Source organism: Dermacentor andersoni, chromosome 7 (assembly GCF_023375885.2).
Source record: "Dermacentor andersoni chromosome 7, qqDerAnde1_hic_scaffold, whole genome shotgun sequence".
NCBI lineage: Eukaryota > Metazoa > Arthropoda > Arachnida > Ixodida > Ixodidae > Dermacentor > Dermacentor andersoni.
In genome coordinates, this window is record NC_092820.1 from 176,023,565 (window position 1) to 176,050,958 (window position 27,394).

The 27,394-nt window shown below is 49.2% G+C and overlaps 1 protein-coding gene across 1 annotated transcript in view; it reads right to left on the reverse strand.

Annotated features, from left to right (window-relative positions):
* Positions 1–1,362: 1,362 nt before the first annotated feature.
* Positions 1,363–27,394, reverse strand: part of LOC126533285 (uncharacterized) — a 109,042-nt gene continuing 83,010 nt past the window's right edge. Inside the window, exon 7 of the mRNA XM_050180545.3 lies at positions 1,363–5,616. Within this exon, the coding sequence (XP_050036502.1) occupies positions 5,261–5,616 (356 nt within the window). The 3' untranslated portion in view covers positions 1,363–5,260. The remainder of the gene's footprint in view (positions 5,617–27,394) is intronic.

The following is a 27,394-nucleotide window of genomic DNA, read 5'->3' on the forward strand; positions in this document are numbered from 1 at the left end:
CTGCATGATTGCGATGCATGTCCGAACCTCTGGCACTTGAAACACCGCCTCGGGTTTGGGATATACGGTCTCACGTTGATCTTCACTTACCCTGCATCAAGTATACTACGTATACAATACTAGCTGGCACCAAAGGTAAGTATAACGTGTTTGGTTGGAATTCGTTCGTCATTTCTTTAGATAGTTATTCTTTGAACCTTGATTGAATTTTGTTCTTGGAAGCCTTCCAGGAGTTCTCAACGCTCAGGTTAAAGAAATCTTCTGGCATCACGCCCCTGCTTGTGTTTAGAGAACGGTGTGCTGAGATTGACTTTGATGTCAACGACACTGGCGAGATCAGCGAGCTTTTCTACTTGATCTTTGGTTTTGAATTCAAGGAGGAGGTCCCCACTTTACATCTTTGAGGCTTTGTATTGCTTTCCAATTTTTTCTACGAGGCATTTCGCCACTAGGAATGGAGATAGTTCTCATTGGCATGGATCCTTCACTGTGCATCACATGGTAGCGTGGGAATGTTTCTACGTTGCTTTTTAGAGTGAAATCAAAATTGCTTCGGTGCGCCCTCTTTTGTTAGGACGATATGAAAGGGGGAGGGGATTGCATTTGCCATGACATTCTTAGAATATTCAGCGGCGATGGTAGCCACCCACACCGAGCCCAACAAGGAGACGCTACGAGGTTAGGAACATACCTGCAGACGTCAGCTATACAACGCCGCTATAACCTAATATATGTACCCAAGACTGGGTAGATACACACGGTTAACCCTTGCTGCCTGGAAAATGAGGAGTAAAATGAAGTGAGTAGAAGACAGGAAAGATTGAAAGTGAGAGAGAAAGACGAAGATTGGAGAGGGGGACAGCAAGAGGCAACCACCGATTTCCCCCGGGTGGGTCAGTCCGGAGGTGCCGTCTACGTGAAGCGGAGGCCAAAGAGGTGCGTTGCCGCCACTGAGGGTCCGTAAAGGTCCAAACACCCGGTATTGGCTCAACCCCCAGGATTCCCTTTTCCCCGGAAACGGTTAAGCCGCGCACGGTTAGACGCGGGAGGGTCCAAGCCTCGAGTGCTCGGATACGTGGTGTCGCAACACACCAAACGCCTGCTCACGCAGATGCCCCTGCGGGGGTCTGCGAGTATAGTTCCGGTAAATTGTGTGTACTTTCTGCTTGTCATCGCCATAGGCGACGCGTACTTCCTGATAATTAAAGCAGACAATGCGCCGAAACACATTAAAATGCACGCACCGTGGTATGTGCGTAATTTGAGCGCGAAGTGGACAGTGGCTTAGTGAGGAGTACGTGCCAGAAGAGTCATGCATTCCTCCCTGTACTGCGGGAGAATGAACAAAGAAACACACGGAGAGAAATTCGCAACTGCTTCTTTAATGTAATAAATAATAAATACATACAGCTCAGAGATGCAAGCTTCGTTACGCCAACCCACCTATTCGAAGGGGTAGCTCGCCATGGCGGCGGTCGACATGAACAGCGCAGTTGAGAAGCATGTCACAAACAGGTTTTCTTTTGTTTGCCACATGTTTTAATGCCAGTCATTTTGTAATTCAGAGGCGCATAAATAAGCGGCTTCACGTTTTTTTTTGTTAAAGTACATTTGCCATCAACTTGGATCCTTACTATAACAAATATATTGCGGAGGTTCCTTTCCATTTCTTTTTGCTCGCGTAAAAGCCGATTGAGATGTTCCATCTACTGTCATGATTAGTCGACAAGCTCACTGTGCTTAGGTCAATAAAGTGAATGTCGTTTGTAACAGCTTTGCAATAAGAATGATTTATCAATAAATCGGGATAGAAGAGTTAGATTTCATAATTAATTGTTCTATTCTTAGAGCATAACCTATAGATATAACTGTCACTGTTAATTGCTAAGGACAGCCGAGAATTTCACAATTCCGTTCAGATTTATGAACCCAATTTCCAGTAAAGTGCTTTCGGTCTCGATTTCGGAAAGAAATATAAGGCGCGTGCACAATGACATCACAGTTGATTGAACAGCGCTAAGGAAGTGGTGTTAGAAACCCTGGAGACAACCTGCATATTAAACGAACGCTAAATACAAACGTTATACCAGTCCAATGGTAATAAACTTTTTGTTGTAAATTTCCATATGCTCATTCAGAGTAAAAGGCTCCAGCATTATTAAAAAATACGATGCTTAATGTCTCTTTGTATATTTTTTTAATTCGGTGCTGAAATAGCACCAATAGCGTCCCGTCAGTTGCCAATTTTGCTATATTTTAGCGTTATCGTTTGTTTATTTTTTGGGAGAGGGTCTACGATGAGATTCCGCCACGAGTATTTGTTTGCTTTGGAACTCAATTCCTTTTGTTTAGCCGCTCAAATGAGCCATAATCTGTGACAAGACGGGGACTCGGTCCATGAAATTAATCGTGGCTTAGCCGCATATCTCGCCTCGTTTTCAGCGATAGAGAATCTCTCCTCCGATATTCGATTTATTCATCGTGCCTTTAAGGAACAGCGAAACTGGGCAGCGCAAATTACCTCCACGAGTTCAGGGTGCAGCAATTGTTGTTAAGCAGGTCACAGCGTAGAATTTGCTCGGCGACATCGCCGCGCTGTGGATCACACTGTACTACATAGCTTGGGAAATTTGAACACAGATGTCAATGAAGTTATGCCGTGCTTCTAAACACTCGCTCGCCACCCATGATGAATGACGGCCCACTGTATATATCAAGATAGAAAAAACCTCGACCACTGCGTTCCTTCAACTGCGTGTCGAGGCCAACACAGCGTTTGGCCGTTCGAGCACCCGCGCAGCATGTTTGCTTGTTTGGCACTCATCGCGCTTACGAAACGTTTTTACGGATGGATTGCGCGTTCTTTATTCCATTTCGTTTTAACGCGTATCTCACGTAAGCTGGCCTGGTTGCACCACGCGGCTGATATGCCGCAGTGAATGTGTGGTGGGTGCGAAATTAGCGTCCCTCTACATGATGTGCTTGTGTAGTATGCCGCACTGCTTATATCCAAGAATGCAGGCGCGCGCTTGCTGCTGCAAAGGAAGGCGTTCTGGCACGGATATACTATGTCGTGATCATGTTCACCAAAGCAGTAGGACACATTTCCCGCACGCGTCTTTTTTCCATTACCTCCTTAATCTAACGTGAATCGTGTTTTACGCGTTACTGGAGTCGCTCGCCCTTTCCATGCGAATCTCATGATGCTTGTTAGAAGAATTATCGTAGAAGAGTGCTATAAGAGATTAACGATCGTTGTTTATTTTTCAAAGTTGTCGCACACAGCTTAGTACCGTAGCGCACAGGAAGACTCCGCAAGGCCACCCCCATAACCTGCAAGGCGCGTCGAGGGTTCCTACGATATTTTACGTTGCCTTCTTTATTGCTAAATAAATTTGATACAACGATAGAGTTTTAGAAGCTCAATCGGCAAGGGTTGGTGGAGGTACGGCAGCGCTCTGCTTCCCGCTGCTGGCAGATAAGCGTTGCGCGATGGCACGTGTGCGCTGGTTCGAGCGCAGCCAGTAAGCTGACGCCATGCAGTGTTTTACTGGGCGCGAATATTTCTTTCCTCTCTTGAGGCTACAAAAAAGTGCGGCGAGATAAAACTCAGGTGAATCTTTTTTTTTTACCACGTGGCATTGTCTTCTTCGTATGTCAGACGTTACGCGTCCGAGGGCGGCATGACGTCACGGAAATGGCTCAACAAACAGTATCGCGTTCGCGAAAGATATTAATACTAAAACTGAGCTGCGAGGATGACAGCTCAGTTTGCCGCATGAAAGCGCCAGCTACACGGCCTCATTTGCCTGGAGCCACGAAATGATTCGATGGTGAAATGAAGATTCGGAGCTATAATGTTCACTAATTAGTTCGGTCTTAAGTTTAGCATTCCAGGAAAAAAACACTTATGGAAACATGCTGGAGTTAATGGTATTCAAGATTTATTTTGAAAATACTGCTTTATTATCCAATTCCTTTTAACGTGCACCTAAGACCGATAAGGCTGTATCTAAGTGTCTTAACTCAATTTCAGTAATCGATGACACATCATATTGCATATTAAAAAGCGCAGTATTGTAATGCACTGTTTTTGATTAGACCGTTCTTTTGACAGATTGAACATTTATATGCAGATCGAGGTCGTTTGATCGTATGGTAGGTTTAGTAGAATGAATGCAGAGTTAGGGCACATTCACACCGGCGACTTGAGGAGGTCGCGCGACCCCTTGCGACTCGCAATCAAAAAGCGACCGAAGGCGACTGATGTTCACACCGGCAAGCCCGGCTGAGCGCGACCCGCAAGTCGCAATCCCGGAGATTATCGTTCTCAGCGAGAACTCTCGGAATCTACGCGGAATTTGAACGCGACGCCGGAGGAGGCCGGATGTAGACACACGAAAGATCACTTCCGGTGCGCCGCTGATTGGTTTATCAGTTTTGCGACCACGGTCGCGCGACTGAAAAATCGCGCAGAGAGCGACTGGCCCAAAATGGTCGCTTTTCAAGAAAGGCGACCGTTTGCGACCATTTGCGACTGGTCGCTTTGCGACCAACTTGGTCGCGCGACCACTGTCAGTCGCCGGTGTGAATGAGCCCTTAACCTATTGAGGAATTTACATAATGTGGCTGAGAACGACGTTCTCGCATGGGTTACTAATCAATAGATCGACGCAGTGACCCCTAGTTAGATTAACAACCAAAGCGCATGTTATCTTTATCGGCTTTGCGATGTTCACACGTTGATCTTCCGGTTAAATTATCGGCACGCTCACTAAATGAGTGCATCGACGTTTGATCGGCTAAGATAATACACTGGTTTATAGAATGACTGTCTAATGAACTAACGATCACGGTGGGCGTTTGTTGTAGGAGTGGCTGGAGCACACAAAGCGGCAAAAACGCAGTGAAGTGTATTTCTGCCACCTATAGTGCCGGAGATTTGCGCAGTATCAATGACAAACGTAACTGAATGGTTGATGGGCTGATGACAGGTGGATAGATTGATTGTTTGATAAGTTGGTCGGACAGCCGAAAAGCAACTTCGCAGATGGAACAAGCAGGCTGTGTGTTCGTGCGACTGATGAAATATTGGTCGACTGAGAATTTTTGCGTCTATGACTGGCTGCTTAACTGATCGGACAGATCAGTAAAGCAAGTGTCAGACATCGACGCCGCTGTATTTACAATCTATTTCCCCCCAAACAATAAATAATAAGGCACACACGCTTCACAACATCACCGCCGCCTTGTGGTGGCGCTACCGTAGCATCGTGACACGCCGATCCGAGGTGGCGGCAGTGCAATTTGACGCCTGCGCGCCCTCTGGACAGGCGCACTTGAAGCCGCCGTCTGGCATGTCGATGCACGTGCTACCCTCGGCGCATGGTGGCGGGTCGGTCGCCTCGCACGCGGCTGGAAGAGGCTTGTCACACAGCATTCCGCCCCAGCCTGGCTCGCAGGTGCATTCCCAGGGCTTGTTGCACGAGCCGTGGCGGCAACCCGGGTACGGACAGCACTGGCTGCAGTTCTCGCCCATCCAACCGACCCGGCATCGGCACTCGTTCGGCCGCGCGCAGTAACCGTGCTCGTGATGGCATTTGGGCGAGCACACCGCTGCGAGGACGAAAAGGGCATACATGGTGGAGGCGAGGCAAGTTGCTGGGCCAAAACACGCACGAACACATTCAGTGACGATCTAGCGGCACAATGCGAGAGAAATGCGTTAGATTTACGTCGCACCTCTTTAAGGTCCCGGATCCATGATTTAAACCGTGTTCACCGCATTGCAAAGTGTTGTTCTGCAGCTCAATCGACAAAGGTCCTGCCTCATCGAGAGACGCAGTGCAACTGACGGACGCGCGCGCGCGCGCACACACGCACACACGCGCACACGCGCACACACACACACACACACACACACACACACACACACACACACACACACACACACACATAAATATATATATATATATATATATATATATATATATATATATTAAAGGTGTTTGTTAATCACCAGCGTTTTGGGCCGACCGTTAGGGCAGGGCACGGATTGCACGGGCAGCGTTCCCCGAGACAAGCGCTGGAGCGGATGGCCCAGTACAGCGTTGGAGCGAAAACGGAGCCGTCCGGCGACCTAACAGCTCCTTACTATGAATGGACCATAGCACTGCTTGAGGCGCTCGACGGTGACAATGTTTCGTCCACGACAGCGCATGTACCAAGATGGTTCAACGGGTTTGATCACGCAGTTGACGGGGGATGCGCGTTCGACGACACGGTAGGGCCCTTCGTACTTGGGCAGTAGTTTTGAAGAGAGACCAGGTGCAGCGGAAGGAACCGAGAGCCAGACAAGCGCTCCAGGAAGGAAGGTGGGCGCAGAAGTGGTGTCACCACGAGTGCTCTTCTGGCGCTCTTGGTCATTGGAGGTAAAGGCCCGTGCGAGATCGCGAGATCACGGCACTCTTCAGCATGTCTTGCCGTGGCAGAAATGGGCGCACATTCAGGCGCACCCGGCCGGTATGGTAGAATTATGTCGACGGTACGTGTGCGACGGGTACCGAAAATACAGTAAGAAAACAGGTGAAAAGCAGGTGGTGCTCTGAGTAGCCGTGTTTTACGCATAGGCTACGAAGGGCAGAATGGCGTCCCAATTTGTCTGGTCGGAGGCGCCGTACATGGCGAACATGTCGCCGAGCGTACCGTTGAAGCGTTTTGTAAGGCCATTGGTTTGAGGATGGTACGCCGTAGTTGTGCGATGAACAACGTGGCGCTCTTTAAAAATGGCTTCAACTACTTCCGACAGGAAGACACGTCCGCGATCATTGAGCAGTCCCTGAGGCGGCCCATGGCGCAGGATGAATCGACGCAGCAGGAAGGAGGCAACATCGCGCGCTGCAGCTGCCGGGAGGGTGGTAGTTTTGGTGTATCGCGTGAGGTGGTCGACTGCCACAATGGCCCAGTGGTTTCCAGCCGATGTCAGGGGAAGGAGCCATACAAATCGATGCCGACGCGCCCGAACGGCCGGGTAGGGCAAGATAATTGTTGCAGAACGGCTGGCGCGAGGCGGGGTGAAGATTTCTGGCGCTGACAATCGGGGCAAGAGCGAGCGAACTTCTGAACGTAGCTGTACAGTCGCAATCAAAAATACTCGGTCCACGGCTCCGGGCGCAGGAGCGGCTGCGGGACCACACCACGGGCTATCTCCATGGAATGCCTGCTTTGAGAGTGCATTGAGCGACGCCAATCTTCGCCCTGACTCTCGTGCGGCCAAGTCACGCACTTGATAAATTTCAAGTGCGGTGTTCGACTGTTTCGCAGTTGATGGTCAGTGCACAGGAGAGCGCTTCCATTTTGCTTCGTTTAGGGTGCCTCGATGCCCGCGCCGGCGCTGGCATATCGCCTAGTAACGCCTAGTAACGACTAGTGAGCACAGTAACGTTTTCGCCTTAAACGAGAATGGAACATTAGTCAAGACGGGCGTTGACACCAACAATGTGGTGGCTCTTTGCTTGCTGCTTCTATGCGCCAATGCCTTGCCACGGCGTCTTTCGTTGAGAGCCTGCATGCACGTGCGCCGTTCGTTCAAACGCCAAGCACGGAAGCGCGGCACACACGGGCGCGAGGTGCACGTAAACGTGAAACCAAATCGGGCACTGCCAGGCATACGTTCCGTGCGCTCAGTTGAACGGCCGAACGCTAGCTGGCGCGGGGAGGAAGGCAAGCGCGCACTAACGAACCCTCTTTCCAACTGATCGTCAGCTGCGAAACAGCCGAACGCTGCACTTGAAATTTATCAATCGCGTGACTTGGCCGCACGAGAGTGAGGGCGAAGATTGGCGTCACTCAATGCACCCTCAAAGCAGGCGCCCGATGAGCCCGATGGTGATAGCAGCGCCGCGGTGTGGCCCCGCAACCGCTCCTGCGCCCGGAAGCGTATTTACAATTGCTAGTACGCTCAAACAAAATTACACCCTGTGGGTCGTATCTTGCCACACAACGATAAACGTCATCTGTCTTGCCCGCATTTCCTTTCTTTAACGCTGCGAGCACGGTACTTCCCAGTAACGAACGGCATGCGCGTTATTAGCATGACACAGCATTCCCGACCGGAAAGTAGCGGGCGCGGCGTTTTCAAGAAAGGAAACGCAAGCAAGGCAGATAACGATTATCTTGGGTACTAGGCGCGAACACACACAAGAAACAAGGAAGGAGACGGGACAGAGCGCCTAATCGTTGTGTGGCAGATGTACACCCCAAAGGGTGTACATCTGCCACACAACGATCACCTTTGTTTTACCTTTGTTTTAGAGTTTACACTCTAAAAACAGTTGCACGGTGTATATTTGCCCCAGAAGAATAATCGTCACCTGTCTTGCCGGCATTTCCTTTCTTCCAGGCTGCGAGCCCGGTACTTCCAAGTTAGGAATGGCATGCGCGTTATCAGCATGACAGAGCATTCCCGACAGGAAAGTAACGAGCGCAGCGTTTTCAAGAAAGGAAACGCAAGCAAGGCAGATGACGATTATTGTTGTGAGACAAATGTACACCCTAAAGGGTGCAACCCTTTTAAGAATGAAGAGTGTAAACTCTAAAAACAGTTGCATCCTTTGGGGTGTATATTTGCCACACAATGATCGTCATCTGCCTTGCTTGCGTTTCCTTTCTTGAAAACGCCGTGCACGCTACTTTCCTGTCGGGAATGCTATGTCGTGCTGATAACGCGCATGCCGTTCGTTACTGGAAAGTACAGGGCTCGCCGCGTTAAAGAAAAAGAATGCGGACAAGACAGATCACGATTATTGTTGTGTGGCAAAAGGGTGTAATTGTGCTTAAGAGGAAGCTTTAGCTCGGGCCCAACTCCGACGCCGCCTATTCAAATACATGTAAAAACGCAAAAACGTCTTTCTGAGATAACCCCTGGACCGATTTTAATGAAATTTGTTGCATTTGAGAGAGAAAGTTAAATTCTAGTGACTGTTGGAAGCGGAATTTTGATTTAGGGCTTGAATTTTGTTAAAAAGATTTTCAAAAATTCAGAAGTTCGAAAAAAATAGAAGCACAATGTTTACAAACTAATAGCTCTGCATCAAAAACAGATATCGCGATTCTGTAAACGGCATCCATTAGACCATTCAAAGCGGACAAATTTGATATGTCATTTTACATGTTGCGTGAATTTGTTACGTTAGTTACGAGGGTTTTGCAAAAGTTGTAATAACACATTGACATATTTTTTGAGGTTCATGTGTAACATACCACTTTTGTCCGCTTTAGATGTGCTATCAGATACAATTCACAGAATTGCGATATCATTTTTTCTTGCTGGGTTACGGAGTTGTAAACTTGATAGTTTCGTTTTCTGAAAATTTGCGATTTTCGCCAATTTTTTATTAAAATATTACAACCTAAATCGAAAATTCGGAACCAACAGTCACTAGATTTTAAGTTTTTCTTTTAAATGCAGCAAACCCCGTCAAATTTGGTGCAGTGGTTGCCGAGAAAAACGAATTCTCCTTTTACATGTATTTAGATAGGAGCACCCGAGCTAAAGCTTCCTCTTAAGAGTGTAGGCGTGCCGGCAGAAGTCGCGGGGCACTGTAGTTCTGAACTTAGCGTCACAAGTTGGCGGCTGGAAGTATATTTATTCAGTCGTGTTTTTTACTAATTGAAACAACGTGTCACTATTTCGCATTATTGGCGGCGCCTCCTGGACACCAAAGCGGCAACCTGGAGATCCTGTGACGCCTGCTTTTTTATAACCTCAGGTGCTCTCCTGAGGCCTCCGTTTGCCGGTTACATGCGCCCTCCTGGAGCACTGCTTGTAAAAAACGCAATCTATCGTCGTGACAAAAAAAGCGACCCGCGACTTATACAACGACAGACAGAACCTTGTCCCTTCAGACACAGCGATCACCAATTGGGGCGTCCGTGCCCACTACCTCACTGCACGCGCGGCCAGCGGCGGAGCGTAAAGAAACTCGACCGCACTCCGCAATGCCGGCATGTATAGGGGGCAAATGCATACAACACGCGCTAAGAAACCTCTTCTGCAGTGCCTAGTGTTAAGAACGGCCAGCTGCAGTGCAAGTTTTGCCAACCAGTTGCGACTGTGGAGGCAATATTCCGGGAGCGTCGCCCCACACCTTTAGCCACGGCGTGACTAAGTCGACTGTGTGTGAACAATACGTGCGTCCTCGACTCTCCATCGCTGGAGCCGAGTTTGACGAAGTCGCCATTGTAACTAAACGGGCTCGGCGGACGAACTATTGTTACTGCGCCGCGGGAACGTCTACTGACACCCCTTCGCAGGCACCGACCAAGACGCCAGACAATGGGCGGCCGGCGGGCGCACTGCAGTTCGGGGAATAAATGCCCCTACGGTGCCGGGTCGTCTCCCCTATGGTGCCTCGTCAACTCCCCTACGGTGCTTCGTCTCCCCTACGGTGCCTGGTCAACTCGCCTACGGTGCTTGGACGGCCGTTTCCGCCACCTGGGTATCGGGGGAGGACCGAGTGTTTAAAAATCGCTGTTGTGCGGCTGCTCAGGACACTCTCTCTCAAGCAGTCACGTTAGACTGATGTACTTTCTCAAACACTCATGTTAGACTGATATAAATACTGTAAATAAACCCATATTCCTCGTTGTCGATGAGAAGCAGTCCTTCCCTTCATCAACATCCTCAGCGTGGATAAGTTGGACGACGGCATGGGCCAGCTACCTTCTAATTCATGCCCGACTCCAATCTTGACAACGGATCACGAGTGATGGGATTGAACCCCCAATCATAACACTAGGCAGTCACATATTCGAGGAGCAAAGGCCTCCAAATTTTCCGGCTCTTATTCGCGCCTGTGCAGGAACGCCGAGCGCCGCGAGAAACGTCCCGCTGTACCTACTAGCAATTGTAAAAACGTCGCCCGGAGCTGTGGGCCGCGTATTTTTGATTGACTGTACATCCCTCGCCAGTAGTACAGCTGTCGAAGACGTTGATAAGTTTTGAAAACTCCCGAGTGTGCCCACTGTGGATCAGCGTGGAAAGCTGCGCACATTTTGAAACGCAGACTGCGAGGTATACTACTAGCAATCATTGTCAGCCGTCGGAGTTATAATTGCGTTGGTAAAGCAAGTTTTCGCGAATGGCGAAATCGGGAGCTTGACGACGCAACGTGCGAGTGGTTGGTTGTTCTGATGAAACAGAAAGCAAGTCTATAAGGGAGGCAATCCAATTGTCCTTGCGCTGCTCAGGAGCGATGGCGGTATAGTCGATCGAAGAAACGGCCAACAGGAGATAGTGAGCAGCAGGCATTGTCGTCAGGCAAGGGATAGCGCGAGGAGTCGGCGTCAGAATGCTGACGTCCGCTGCGAAACGGCACGCGGATATCGAAGTCCTGCAGGCGGAGTGCCATCGGGCAAGATGGCTTGAGGGATCTTTTACGGACGACAACCAACATACTGCATGGTAGTCCATGATTACATCAAATGGACGGCCATAGAGATAAGGCCAGAACTTAGTAAGAGCCCAGATGATGGCCAGGCATCCTTTTTCTGTCGCAGTGTAATTTGTCTCAGCTTTCGTAAATGTACAACTTGCATAAGCCACGACATATTCAGGAAACCTTTGTTTGCGCTGAACAAGAACAATGCCGAGGCCAACACCACTAGCATCTGTGTGCACCTCGGTAGGGGCTCTCGGGTCGTAATGGCGCAAAATTGGCGCAAAATTGGCGCAGACATTAGCAAACGACGGAGCTTTGCGAAGGGCTCGTTGCACTCGGACGACCACGAAGTGAGCGACCCGTTACTTCTAAGTAACTTCATCAGGGGCGATATGATGGTGACGAAATTGCGAATGAAGCGTCTGAAGTAAGAGCAGAGGTTTATGAAACTGCGCAATTATTTGACGGACGTTGGCTGAGGGACTTCGGCGACGGCCCGAGGTTTGGCTGGGTCGGGTAGAATTCCATGCTTGGGTACGACGTAAAATAGAATTGTTAGCTGCTGAGCAGCAAATCGGCACCATTCTTTTGGTTTAGTTTACCCCTGCGTTTGTTAAGCACGTTAAAACAGACCATAGCCGTTGAATGTGCGTGGTAAAGACAGCACCAAAAAATGTTAGTCAGCAGCACAACGCATTTTAGTGGCTGCCACCTCGGCCATGAGAGCGCACCGAGAGCCGCCATATTAGATTTGGGAAACCGAAACTATGGCGCCATGTCGTCCCATGACGTCATAATTACGTGGTTCCACCTCTGTCCGCCATATTGGACCGTTGCGTCAGCATTGGCATCCGAATTTGACCGCCATCTTCAATGTCAGATTACGAAACTATGCCGCCATTCTTTATTATGACGTCATAATCACGTGGTTTTACTTTTAGCCGCCATATTGGAAAATTACGTCATCACTGGCACCCGAATTTGGCCGCTATTTAGAATTTGAGATTCCTAAACTATGCCGCCATCTTTGAATCTGACATCATAATCACGTGGATCCACTTCTATCCGCCATATTGGATTACGACGTCATCATTAGCACCAAAATTTTGCCACCATCTTGAATTACGACGTCAAAGTCACGTGACGTCACCGATTGGGTTGCTATTGATTTACTATGGGGGCCGCCATCTTGGATTTATCGGTGACGTCATGAATTGGCGGCCATCTTGGATATAACAGTGACGTCTCCAATCAATCACCAATTGGGCTGCTATATCGATTTATTGTGGGGGCCGCTATCTTGAATTCCTCGGAGTGAAAATTTCACGCCGAAGGGAGGTGGTAGCAGACCCCAAGAAATCGAGAAACGTGATGAATAAGAGCTAATGCTCTTAAACAACAACGTCGTCAAGATAGCACAAGCACGTGTGCCACTTCAGGCCGCGCAGAACTGTGTCCGTCATGCGATCAAAAGTTCCGGGCGCATTATAAAGTCCAAAAGGCATTACGTTAAATTCGTATAAGCCGTCGGGTGTGACAAAAGCTGTCTTCAGCCGATCGGGGTCTGCGATGGGTACTTGCCAATACCCTGAGCGCACATCTAGAGATGAAAATAATTCTGCGCCTTGTAGACTGTCAATCGCATCGTCTAGGCGCGGGAGAGGGTAGACGTCCTTGCGAGTGATCTTGTTGAGGCGGTAGTCCACACAAAACCGCACAGAACTACAATTCTAAAACCTCGCGGCGAAGCATGTCTTCAACTTGTTCGCTGATTATGCGATGTTCTGGAGGAGATACACGATACGGACGTTGCCGCAATGGCGGTTGCGAGCCAGTGTCGATGCGATCTGTAACAGTTGACGTCCGGCCTAGGAAGAATAGCCCTACATCGAAATAAGAACGAAATCATTTTAAGAAGGCTGAGACCGCTGGACCGGTGTAAGGTCATCGGCAATAGAAGAACCGAGCACATCACTGTGTGTTTGGTTGTCACTGTTTGTCTACATAATTGCTATCGCAATAAAATGATAGAATTAATTTCATGATAGAGAGCATTCCTGATTAAAAAAGCAGGCTATTTTCCGTCGCCCCATTTCAAAGGAGATATCAATAAATCATCATCACACTGTGCTAGCGCCACCACAACTGCAGAATGGCCGTTCTAGCCACCATAGCATGGCGGCGGATGCACCGAGTTCCCCGCTGCCTCTGACGATTTGCAGTGTGATGTCGGTTTGCTCTGTTTTGTGTTAGGAAAGCGGGCAGCCGATGCCGAGAACATCATTTCAGTCGGCACACGAGGGGTATAGTGGATATGTCCAGCAACGTTCCACTGGGAAGCCGGGAATCGCTTAGTCTGATTGATTGAAAATGTGGAAGAGCACAGGGAAGACGTGCTCTGTCGTGAACTGCAAGAACTGCGACAAATGATGATGAATATGATGTTTTGTGGCGCAAGGGCCAAATGTGGCCAAAGAGCGCCAGGCCCGTGTTAATGAGTTCGTTGTGGAACTATGAATAGCGAGAGGTAGACGTTACGTGGCTGTAAAGGGACCTAAAACACGCTGTAAAGTGCATAAAATCTAGGTGAGACAAAATGATGCCGATGCTTAATGAGCTGTACAATGAACACGAAAGATACATTGTGAAATAATGATGACATAGTAAAATGCGTCATAGGTAAATATTTGAGAGAAGCACTAGTGCCTTAACAGCGCCCTTGAGATGCAAGGGCCTGGATGCATGTGCTATACAGAACTGCTATCACAGCGGCATCCTCTGGAAAGAGGATGTGCTATGAATTTATGGGGCTCAAAACATGCAATTCGACATCATTCAAAAAGCCTAGAACTGCTTTGGTGTCAAAGGACGGTTCTGCACCAAGAAACATTGCAGGATGTACAGGGGTGTGCTGGCGACATACAAGAGGAAAATGCTTCTTTCTCACAGCTTCGGCTTCCCAACACTCCAGGAGGATGTTGAGGACGGTCAGCCTTTCACCACATCTACCACAGGTTGGAGGCTCATTTCCAGTCAGTAAAAAATTATGGGTACCATAGGTGTGTCCTATCCCGAGATGACAGAATAGGACATCTGTTCGGCGTGACTTTGTTGCGGAGAGCCAGAAACCTATCTGTGGCTTTATCACGAGCAGCTTATTATTTGTTTCCGCATCCCACAAGCGTTGCCAGTGCTTTCGCAGTTTCCTTCGTAAGAAAGGCATATCTGTGGCAGGGACAGCAGTAGTAGGTTTAATAGCTTCCGATGCAATTGACATGGCCATCTCGTACGCCAGAAGATCACCCTCAATGTTCCTATGGCCAGGCCCCCAGCATATAATGACACGCTGGTTAGATATAGAAGCTTTACACAGGATGGAATAGAGTTCATTGAATACTAGATTTTTGTGCTTACAGAATGACATCAAGGCCTTCATGACGTTTAGGGAGTCTGTATATATTGCCACATCCAGTACGCGGCACGTGGAGGAAGACGAAGATCTCGCGCATTGCGGAAGAGAAGAAGAGGTCCCTGCGCGATCGGTTTTCAGTTGGCCTGCAATTAAAGTGTCCTGACTTTTTTATCAGTTCCCGCTGCTTGTGAATCGTGACACTGGTGGAGGCGCTGGGTAAATGTTAGGGACGCCTGTCAACAGCCGCACATCAAGCCCAGGACGTTTTCCGCGTGTCGAAACACCCGTTCACCACGCCAGCCGTCGCCTACTAGGCTACTAGGCCCAGAATTTGGTCCCCTACCAGGAAGTCTGCCTGTTACTCCGAGTGCCCAAGCCATGGCAGACCCAGGCCCTGCAAAGGTGACGCTTTTGACTCCTCGATCTCCCGTGAGCTTCCACGGCAATGCCAACGAGGATGCAGAAGACTGGCTCTAGGAATACGAGCACGTATCCAACTATGAGTGGCATGCTGTACAGAAGCTATCCTATGTGTATTTCTCTCTTGAAAATGAAGCCCGCGCGTGGTTCGTAAATCGCGAAGGAATCTGGCCAAGCTGGGATGAGTTCCGCCGCCAGTTCCTCCATACGTTCGGGAGCACCGAAACGCGGGACCATGTGCGCAGCGTCTTCTCGAATCACGGATTCAAAAACCGAATGAAACTGTTGCCATGTTCGCTGAGGACATGGCTCGTCTTTCTCGTCGTGCAGACCCCGATATGCCCGAGGCAAAGAAAGCTCAGCCACCTCATGCGCGGCGTAAAGAAGCAGCTGTTTGCCGGTCTTGTGCGGAACCCGCCGAAGAGGGTCGATGAATTCAGTAAAGAATCGACGGTTTCAGCGCGGAGTTTCCTACAATAACTACCAGAGGGAAACGCTGGCGCTAGTGTCTACCAGACCTTCAAGCATGGTGGTTCAGCCTGTGTGGAAATTATGGCAGCCACCCTAATGCATGGTTAATATATGGATCTGCCTAAACTTCTTCCTAATGGCTAAGCAGCTTTGTGACTTTACAAACTGATCATGTTCAACAAAATATTGCGTTACAAATGCCGTAATTCACAGCGATTAGGCATGATGATGATGATGAATATAGTGTTTTGTGGCGCAAGGGCCGAGTATGACCAAAGAGCGCCAGGCCAGTGGTAATGAGTTCGAAGTAAAGCGATGAATTACGAGCAATGGATGTGACGGGGCTGTAAAGGTGCCTAGAAGACGGTCGCTGTAAAGTGCATAAAAGCTACATGTAATAAAGTTATGTCAATCACTATGAAGAACGCCAAGGACACGATAGATATATTGTGAAAGAATGACGATATACTGAAAGTTGTCAGAGGCAGAAAATTTCCAAGAAGCACTACTGCCTTAACAGAGCCCTTGAAGAACATTGATGTGGCCATTTGGTCTGCTGGCATATTACCCTCGATGCATCTATGGCCAGGAACCCAGCATACTGTCACGTGTCTACGAGATGAATAAATATTGCACAAGTGTGAGTAAAGCTAAATAAAAACAGAATTCTTGTGTTTTCTTAAGGACATTATTGCTTATACGAAACTTTACGAGTCAGTGAATATTATTGCTTTCTCTAGTTTTAATTTATTTACGTGTTTAACCGCAGACAGTATTCCATAGGCTTATGCGGTAAAGATACTTGTATGGGGGTTCAATACACCTGATTCAGGGAAGGAGGGACCAACAGCCGCGTAAGACCCGCCAACATGAGACTTTGATGCATCGGTGTAGAATTCAGAACAAGAGTACTTTAATTGGAGTTCATGGATATGCATGCGAATTTCTAGCTCTGGTGCGTATTTTGTAACTCTTACAAAAGATATATCACATGCTATCGCCTGCCACTCCAAGGCGGTAGCTGGTTGGCTGGAGGCATCAAGCGATGTTCGAAGAGGGGTTAATCCATTTCCACGGTAGGCTCCCTCGCAGACAGTGAAAAAGGCTGTCTCGGTGAAGGTCGGTTATCGAAAATTACAGTGCACGTCGAATCGTTAACGGTTTTAGAACACGGATGTTCAAGATTAGAGTGCACTTGGATTAAATATGTGACGCAAATGTATGATTTCTGCTGATGGAGTGACCACTCATTCGATCCTACATATAAGCTTTCAATGGGGCTTGTTCTGAAGGCGCCTATGGCCAGGCGGATACCCAGATGGTGAACGGGATTCAGCATCTCTAGCGCGCTCGGGGCGGCAGAGTTGTATATTATAGCAACATAATCTAATCGTGATCAAATGAGGCTCTTGTAAAGATTTATTAAACACCTCCTGTCGCTACCCCATGTTGTATGAGATAGTATTTTCAGTAAGTTAATTGTTTTTATACATTTCGCTTCGAGATATTTTATGTGTGGAATTAGAGTGAAGTATTATATCTAGAAATGTGTGTTCTTTGTTGACAGGTGATTGTCTCCACACATTTCCACGCAAGGATCTTGAACCAGGCCTCTCTTTCTTGTAAAAAGAACACAAGAACTTATTGTGGAAGTTGACTTTAAATCCATTTTTGTCTGCCCACTTAGACGCCTCGTTCGAACCCTGCTGTACTTGTCTCTCGTACACTGCCAGGTTACGGGTTTTGAAGCCTATTTGAATGTCGTCCACGTAGACGGAATGAGAAATGGCCTGTGGTAACGAGGCACGAAGTAAGGTCATCTTAACTATAGAGAGTGTGCAATACGTTCAGAGTGTGTCATACATAATTCTTTCACGTCCCGGTGCAGAGCTCTCGCATGGAATCAAGGCAGCTTTCAGATCGGCAATACTGAAAGGACCGTTATATGGCTCGTTCTGTGTACATTTACAACCAAGTGTCTTACTTTCTGCTATTTGTTTGTGTTTTAGGCATGACTTGGAATAATCACGGCACAGGTTTGAAATGCTCCCCGAGAGCATCGGCCTGGTCTTCTAGGCTATGTCCTTTATCATTCACCAAGGCAAATGGTCGAATCCTCTGACCCTTTAGGCCTCTTACACCACCACGAATCTTTTTCTTGTGTGCGTAAGAAGTGATACCTGATAGAAACCTCACCCAGCTTTCTCTTTTTGCCTGTCGTCGTGTGCGCCTCGCTTGTGATTTTATGCGCTTGAATTTAATTAGATTCCCCGCATTTGGCGATGGACGAAGTATGCCCCATGCCTTATTCTGCCCCTTTCGCACTTCTCTGAAACCTTCGTTCCACCAGGGGACACATCTTCTGCACGAAAGACCATTTGTTTGTGGGATGCACATTTGCGCTGCGTCAGTAATAGAATCAGTAAAATGAACCGCCACAACGTACGCCTTGGCGGTCCTGCCCTACTCCTCGTCATTCCTAAGCACCTCCGGTCAGCTGTTCTCCAAGAACTTCACGATTTACCAACGGGAGGTCACCTTGGCGTCTCCCGCACCTACGACCGGATTAGTCGACGCTCCTTTTGGCCAGGCCTTGCCCGCTCCATCCGGAAGTATGTTGTCGCATGTGAGAAAGGCCAGCGCCGAAAAACACCATCGACGCTCCCTGCCGGGTGCCTTCAACCGTTCGACTTCCTTTGGAGCCGTTCTTTCGCGTTGGCTTGGACTTACTTGGCCCTTTCCCTCTATCCACGTCTGGCAACAAGTGGGTCGCTGTGGCAACAGATTACGCCACGTGCTACGCCATCACTAGATCGCTTCCAACAAACTGCGACATAGATGTCGCCGATTTTATTTTACGCGACGTGATTCTGCAGAATGCTGCTCCACACCAACTGCTCACAGACCATTGTCGGACATTTCTTTCTAAAGTCACCGCCGACATCCTCCAATCTTGCTCAACCAAGCACAAGCTGACTACGTCTTACCGTCCACAGACTAATGGTCTCACGGGGCGCCTGAATCGCACCCTAACAGACATACTGGCAAAGTACGTCTCATCCGACCATACTGATTGGGACCTTGCCCTACCCTATGTCACTTTTGCATATCATTCTTCGCGTCACGACACTGCCGGTTATTCCCCGTTCTTTCTGCTGTTGGGCCGAGAACCCATATTGCCACTGCATGTATCCCTTCCATCCGCCGCAGCAAAGAGCAGCGAGTATGCACTTGACGCCATCACCTGGGCAGCCCAAGCACGCGAAATTGCGCACGCTCGCCTCTTGGCCTCCCAAGAGAAGCAACGACGTTTGTACGATCGCCAATACAGAGACGTCCACTCTTCGCCTGGATCTCTGGTACACCTATGGTCCCCGACTCCTCACGTTGGCGTGCCAGAAAAACTCCTGTCTCGGTACACAGGCCCATATCAAGTGCTGCGTTCCGTGACTCCAGTTACGTACTGTTAGGAATGGCCTGCCGAGGTGGCAACATGCAAGTTTTCTCAGCCAGCTGCAGTTGCGAGCGTTGCGAGCTTCCCCGAAGAGAACCATGGAAGCCTACCACAATTGCTGCGGTGACTCATTTAGGAGGGACCTCGAGGAGCCCCTTCAACACCCCCTCGGCGCCGTTATGGCTAAACGCGATCGGCGGACCAACTATTGTTACTGTACCCGCCACCGCCGATCTAGTCTGCTGACACTCGTGGCGACTACAGGAGAAAGGCAGCTCTGGAATTTAGGGGCACCGGCTGGGGTCAGGCGTGACCACCTGGCTACGGGGACGCGCTCAACTCGGGTTCTGGGAATTCAAAGTGCGTGAGCCCTCCTCCTCCAAGTGTGTGAGCCCTCCTTCTCCAAGTCGGGTCGACTACGCCCCAACGACTATGGACAGTCCGATTGGACAGTCGTTTCCCTCACCTAGGGATCTAGGGAGAATGGAGTGTTTATAAGCAGCTGTTGTCGGCTGCTAGAGTGTGCTCGAGTGCTCGTCTGTGCTCGTCAATGTACTCGTGATCGTGCTCGTGAGCTGCGTGCTCGTCAGTGTGAATGGAGCTTCGTGCTCGTATGCTGTATGCTTCGTTTTGCATGAACCATTTGGGAGTCACGCTAGACTGTCATATGTATCTCTTGTTTAAAATGTAAATACTGTAAATAAACCCTGTATGCCTAGTTCCTCCCAAGTTCCTCTCTACGATCGACAGCCCCTACAACTGGTAGCAGCGGTGAGAACGACCTTCAACTCTTACTAATGGTGGCAGCGGCGAGATCGTCCGACAAATCTTACAACTGGTAACAGCGGTGGGATCGTCCGACAAATCTTACAACTGGTAACAGCGGAGGGATCGTCCTCCAAATCTTACATCTGGGTGGCAGCGGTGAGATCGACCTACTGCTCGTAGGTCGGCCTACGACTCGGAGACAGCAACGGCAGCTCACGGACTTTGGCACATGGTGACCGACCGGTATCCTGATCAAGTTGGAGGCGACTTGGGATTGACCACCTCTTGCAACTGACTGGATACGGCGGAGAAGGACTGGTGATATGGTGCTGTTTCAGTGGGTAAGCATTTGGTTTTGGCTGTAAGATTTACCAGGCTTCAATTTCTCTGTGTTTGTGAATTTGATTCGCTGGGGATCTTTTACTTGTATTTTGATTTGCGTGGGTATCGCAGCAAGTATTGTGTGACAGCAGAGCCAAAGCTTTAAGTAGCGACCATGGTCATTTTGTGTATGACGGGAACTGACCTGTTGTGGTTGTGTGCTCGTGGTAGACGTAGAGAAGGACTTGACGGAAGCAGACATTCGTAAAACCATTTTGCAAAGCGGCAATGATTTGAAACTCATCCAAAAACTATGTAAACGAATTCTAAGCAAAAGACAAGGGCAGGAATCAATTAGGCAAGAACGCCAAGAGCGCGACCGAAAACGCCAAGAGCGTGAGCAAAAACGGCAGGAGCGTGAAAAGGAAATGACAGCAGTGAACAAACAGATACATGATTTGCAGCAGTTAAACGCACGAAGTCAACAGCGGCTTGAGAAATATGTAAGCTGGACGCAGCGAAAATTGGAGGAAGTCGATAGCAGATTTCGGTCGAAAGCCGAGAAAAGTAGTAGTACCTGTGAGATTAGCAGCACTTTCATAGGTGAACTCAAAGTGCTAGCAGCTAACGAGGCCTTAGTGGCAACAGAGGCCATTAAAGGCCGTAATGAGAGCGACGTGGTGCTGTGCCAACAGAGCAATGTAGAGACAGCTAGGCCAGCTGTGAATGAATTGGCACAGTCACCGCACGTGTGCGTCGCATGTAATGTTAACGAGGTCGTTAGCGAGATACAGAATACTGCGGACCCGACAGACGCGAGCACCCATGCCGAGCCTGATCTGCGTGCCGAAATGAAGTGCGAGCTGGACGATGCAGTTGAGGGTAGTTCTCAGGATTGCGAGCTGCGTAGCTCAAGAGAAGACAACGGCATTGTTCAGGGATCGGTGCAGCTCTCCGCCAGTCTAGGTAGCCTAGAGAGGAATGATTTAGTTAAGAATCATTCGGACTGTGCGCGTGAGACAGCGATCGAGACCGACGGGCTGTGTGCCGATGCACAGCATGAGCTGGGCAATGCAGTAGAGGGCAGTTCGCCGGAGTGCGAGTTGCATAGCTCGAGTAAAGACTGCTGCATTGTTCCAGAGACGGTTGAGCTGTCCGCCAGTCGAGGCAGAGAGAGAGAGTAGATTTAAAGGATAGTCACTCAGACTGTGCGGGTAGGAGACCGATCCGGGCCGACGAGATGTGTACCGGCCAGCACGAGACGCCAGAGGACGGCATGAAAGGGAATTCCAAGAAAAAGCACCGCAGAAAGAAGCGCGTTAAAGATCGAAATGCGGTGAGTAATGTAGCGCAGCCAAAGTCGGCGACAGGCGCGAAAAGGCAGGGCGCGGAGAAAAGAAAAGTGCGGTCGTCGTTGACGATGTTGGCGCATCAAACACGATCGAGCCACAGGTCAAAAAGAGACCGAGAAGCATGTTCTGTATGGACGCGGACAAAGGGCACGGGGCAGTTACGTTCCTCGTCGTTCCGTCCTTTTCGGAGTGCAGCTTGTAGGGCGAAGGAGCGCAAGGTGACAAGACGAGACGAGGTCAGTCGAGTTCGCGATGAAAGCGTGGCGCCAGGACGCAAATAGGCCGGAGACTGTAACGTATTGAAGGAGCTGATAGTATATCAGCCCTTTTGTGGTTCCTGGGTAGCCAGAATAGCTTTCGAACCGCGACCACCTCGAGTACGGCTCAAAAGTATGAGTCAGTTGTAAACATTTGAAACGGGAGGCCAAGAGAGCTTCCGTAGAAGGAAAGCGTGTTGTTTTGTTGTATTTTTTTGAGCATTTGAAAATTTTCGCGATTTGAGACTCTTTCAATATGTAAGGTAGGAGCTTTGTTTATGTTTTCGTTTGAAAAGCTCCGAGGTTTGAAAGAGGTGTTTTATTTAAACATGTAGTTTCGCGAGGTGCTCATTATTGAGTAGATAGGCTTTCTTTTTTTGTGTGTGTGAGTAACCTGAGTGTCAAGGTTATTGGTGAGAGGCCGGTGGTAACGCGCATGTGTATTAGTTAACCTTCTTTTTTATAAGTGTTTTTGAATTTTCTAAGGTTAAGCGCGTAGATTTTCAGTTAGCGCATTATTTGCACTGAGAAGAACTCTTAGGTGCATTAGAGCGTGTCCTGTGTGGACGGAAGGAAGCAGATTTATGACTGGGTTGCTCGTGTGTGTTGAGGGCGGCCGTATTCTGACTTCTCTAATAAGCGTGCGTGGAACTAGTTATTAGAAGGCACATTTGTTTAAAGGTTCCTCTGAGTTGCGTAAGTTACGCAAGTTTGGTTGTTCGTTTAAGAAACGTGTCCTGTGTGGACTAAAGGAACAAATGTGAGTAAGCGTGATAAAAACATTGTGTCTGACGCAAGTGCGTGTTCTGCATAGAGACCACAAAGCTAGCGCGATTGTGATTACGTACCTGTGGAGTTCACCAGATTGTTCAGTGGCAACAGCACGAGAGATAAGTACGCCACTGCGATAGGGTAAGAACAGGCTGTTCGTGAACTTAGGCTGCTGAAGTTGTGTTCCGGTATTGATGGTTGAGAGCCTCCAGTTTAGTTCTGCGTAAACCTTTACTCTTGTGCACCGCGACGGTCAGGTTTGGTCAAACTCAGGGGGAACGTGAACGCTCGCTTTGGCGGCACGAAATTTTGGGGCAAAATTTGGGGTTCCCATTTGAGTGGCTTGCATTGAAATTTTTTATAGGAAACCTGATAGGTTAACAGCCGATTCCGGGCGTTTGCACGCTGAGCGGTATTGTGTTGCCGGGATCGACTCTTCTGTGTCGGTTATTGTGAGATGGTTGCAGGCATTCCAAGTGCGCAGGGGTTGCAGAGAGCAAAGCCACCTTCTTGCTCGCCAGCCGTTCTCTTCCTGCCCAGCGGTTGTCAGCACTGGCCAGTCGAGATTTTCCGGGTCATGGAGGAGCTGTTAGGAATGGCCTGCCGAGGTGGCAACATGCAAGTTTTCTCAGCCAGCTGCAGCTGTGAGCGTTGCGAGCTTCCCCGAAGAGAACCATGGAAGCCTACCACAATTGCTGCGGTGACTCATTTCGGAGGGACCTCCAGGTGCCCCTTCAACACCCCCTCGGCGCCGTTATGGCTAAACGCGATCGGCGGACCAACTATTGTTACTGTACCCGCCACCGCCGATCTAGTCTGCTGATATTCGTGGCGACTACAGGAGAAAGGCAGCTCTGGAATTTAGAGGCGCCGGCTGGGGTCAGGCGTGACCACCTGGCTACGGAGACGCGCTCAACTCGGGTTCTGGGAATCCAAAGTGCGTGAGCCCTCCTCCTCCAAGTCGTGAGCCCTCCTCCTCCAAGTGTGTGAGCGCTCCTCCTCCAAGTCGGGTCGACTACGCCCCAACGACTATGGACAGTCCGATTGGACAGCAGTTTCTTTCATCTAGGGATCTAGGGAGAATGGAGTGTTTATAAGCAGCTGTTGTCGGCTGCTAGAGTGTGCTCGAGTGCTCGTCTGTGCTCGTCAATGTACTCGTGATCGTGCTCGTGAGCTGCGTGCTCGTCAGTGTGATTGGAGCTTCGTGCTCGTATGCTGTATGCTTCGTTTTGCGTGAACCATTTGGGAGTCACGCTAGACTGTGAAATGTATCTCTTGTTTAAATGTAAATACTGTAAATAAACCCTGTACGCCTAGTTCCTCCCAAGTTCATCTCTACGATCGACAACCCCTACAACTGGTAGCATCGGTGAGAACGACCTTCAATTCTTACAAATGGTGGCAGCGGCGACATCGTCCGACAAATCTTACAACTGGTAACAGCGGTGGGATCGTCCTCCAGATCTTACAGTACGAAATCGCCCCAGTCGGTACCAGTGCCTCATCTGCTCCGAGTTACACTGACGTTGAGCCTGTCACACTCCTCAAACCATATTACTCTCCTGTTATCACCGATATTTAGACGCACCGGGACGGTGCTTCTGCCACCGGGGATAATGATACATGCTTATTGCGTGTTTCTTGTGGACGATGCACGCGTGCGCCCCGACAAAGACTACGAACGCTCTGTCTCTCGAGCTGTCGACTGAACTGGCCCGCGCTGCAGTTATCCTTTGTAAATATAGTTTGTAAATAGTCTCCAGTTTTTAATCCTTCGTTAGCGTAACAATATAATACGACGTGAACTATATTATAATAGCATAAAATATCTCGTGATAGATAAGTACATCATTTAAAACGTTTCCAATTGGCTGGGGCTAGTTTCCAGCGAGGGACATGCGGCGGACAATCATTGTGCTGCTAAACTTAGAGTGACTGGGAAGTGGTCACATCCAAAAGGATTTTTGATTAAAAAGAATTATGGGGCTTTACGTGCCAAAACCACTTTCTGATTATGAGGCACGCCGTAGTGGGGGACTCCGGAAATTTAGACCACCTGGGGTTCTTTAACGTGCACCTAAATCTAAGTACACGGGTGTTTTCGCATTTCGCCCCCATCGAAATGCGGCCGCCGTGGCCGGGATTCGATCCCGCGACCTCGTGCTCAGCAGCCCAACACCATAGCCACTGAGCAACCATGGCGGGTGATTTTTGATGACATTCCATTTCAGGTCAGGCAGAAGAGAAGCAATGCCAATTGCTAAGTATACCGATCAATATGAGTTGTGTTCCACATTATATAATAGGGTCGGCTCCTTCTTATTAAGTAGGCATGCACAAGATCTCAGAAGAAAATGTTCTATCAACCGTCCTCTCGCGTTACAACGGTATCGAGTCTCCCCACAGGGTCTTGTGGGCGTTAAAATCACCCGCGAGTACGTAGGAATCCGGAAGCTGATTTATGAGGTTATAGAAATCTGTTTTTTGGAGGTGATAGTTTGGGGGTATGTATATGGAACAAACAGTAACCAACGTATTAAAAAAAAAACTCCCCGCACTGACACTGCATGCCTCAAGGTGTGTCTGTAAGGCTACATGATGACAAGCTACCGACTTGCCTGCAACGATTGCTACACCAGAGTACAACGCGTTAGCGTCGTCACAGTCTTTTCTGAAGATGGCGTACTGACGAAGAAGGTTTGTTTGTGTGCATTTCAGATGTGTCTCTTGAACACACTTTGGATTATGTTTATGTAGGAGCTATTTAACGTCATCGAGATTGCGGAGAAGACCCCTGACATTCCAACATAGTATTTGTGTATCCATAGTGGAACTGTTTTGTGCTATGTGTTTAAAGGGCCCCTCACCAGGTCTGACCATATGGAGCTGACAAGCGCAGGGCACACATTGCGCCATAACGATCGTGTCTGCAAAGTATTACACCGCTACGCGCCGCGGAAAGATCTGAAATTTCAAACCGAACGCCGTTTTTTCTTCTCGTCGCGGCCGCCGCGCTCAAAGCCGGACGGTGACGTGGTCGTGCCCCTGCGCCTACGTAGTCGTGTCCGCAGTGTGACGTCGCTCGTGGTGACACGCAACTTCGAGAATCATTCAAGACAACATCCGTTATCTGTGCGATCTGTTGCTGGAATTGACGAATTGAAGTTCAGAGAAATAATCAAACACACAAACGGAGTGTCTTCGTGTTTCTTTGTTTTACTTCACACCGAGGCAAGAGAGATGTACTTCCGCTTCGTATGCTTGTTTCCACGGTCGTGCGGTCACGTGCGCTGGTACCGAAACTATGCCATTTTCTACCGTGTTCCTGCGCGTGATCATGCTCCGCGATGCGCTTGTTATGCCTCAGTATTCCTGTATCATTGAATTATACCGCTAGTCATGTTTCCTTGCGCACAGGGCACAAAATCGTGCGCTGCGCGAACGAGACAACAGCTCGCGCGCGACGCCGTCGGCGGAAGTTCGTAGCGCCAAAAAAAAAAAGAAAGAAGAAACGAGGAGCAAAACAAAAAATGAAGGCTGGGCCTGAGACGTTTGCGTAACGCAATCCTCGAGGTCCGGTATGGGAGAACGCAGGAAAGGAATTTCGCTTGCGTGGCTAGATGGGGCGAGCGGAGAGAGCGTCTTACTTGGCAGTGGAGCCCGCCTGCTGAAATCATGGGTTCGCGGCACTGAAATATTTCTTTCTCGGCTATTAGTGAGCCGATATGAAACATTTTTGCAGCAGAACGCTGCCTAGAGGACACGTAACAATTTACAGCGTACAACCAAAATTTGCTACGGGGCCTGGTGAGGGGCCCTTTAAGAGAGGAAAACTATGTTAGCGCACAGGACCCTTACTGGGCTCCGTGATGCGGGGTTTGTGTTTACTGGCGCGCTCGTGAGAACTGCGCCGATCCTTCGGCGTCTGAGACGCCGATAAACTTGGTGATGTATGCATCGCCTACGCTGAGGCGCTGAATTCCCACTCACGGTGTACGGGCTCGCGGGTGTTTCGGGCTTCTCTGTGCGAACAATGACGCTAGAAGTCCTAAAGCCTGCAGGTCCGGTAGACTGCTGGCTCTTTATGCTGGGTGGCGGAACAGCACTAGGTGATCCAGCAGTAGGGGCGAGTGGCGTTACCACTGGTCCACTTTGCGTGGTCCGACCGGTCGCCGAGAACCATTGTGGCACTGCCCCCTGCAGTGCCACTTCGGAGAAAAAAGGCCTCACAAATGAGAGGCGTTTTCGTGCTTCTTTGAAGGAAATGCTTTCTTTTACTTTGAACGTGATAATTTATTTTTCCTTTTTCCATGAGGGACAGGAGCGAGAATATGCCGTGTTCACCGTCACAGTTTGCATGTGGGGTGGATCGTTGCAGGGTGGTCATGCGTCGCGCACACTTGCACATGTGGTAGGGCCCCGGCAACTCTGAGAGCCATGACTGAATCTTTGGCACTTAAAACAGCGTCAAGGGTTTGGCATGTACAGTTTGACATTCATTTTGATGTAACCTGTTTCGATGTCTTCGGGGAGCGTGCTCGTACAAAATGTAAGTATGAGGTGTTATGTCGGAATTTCCTCGTCCTCTCGTCGGATCTTAATTCGCTGCACATTCGTGACACGTTGCTCTCTCCAGCCTTCTAGGAGCTCTGTCTCGGTCACTTCCAGCAGGTTCTGATCTGATAATGCCCCTCGTGTGCTATGCATTGAACGATGAGTGCTTACAG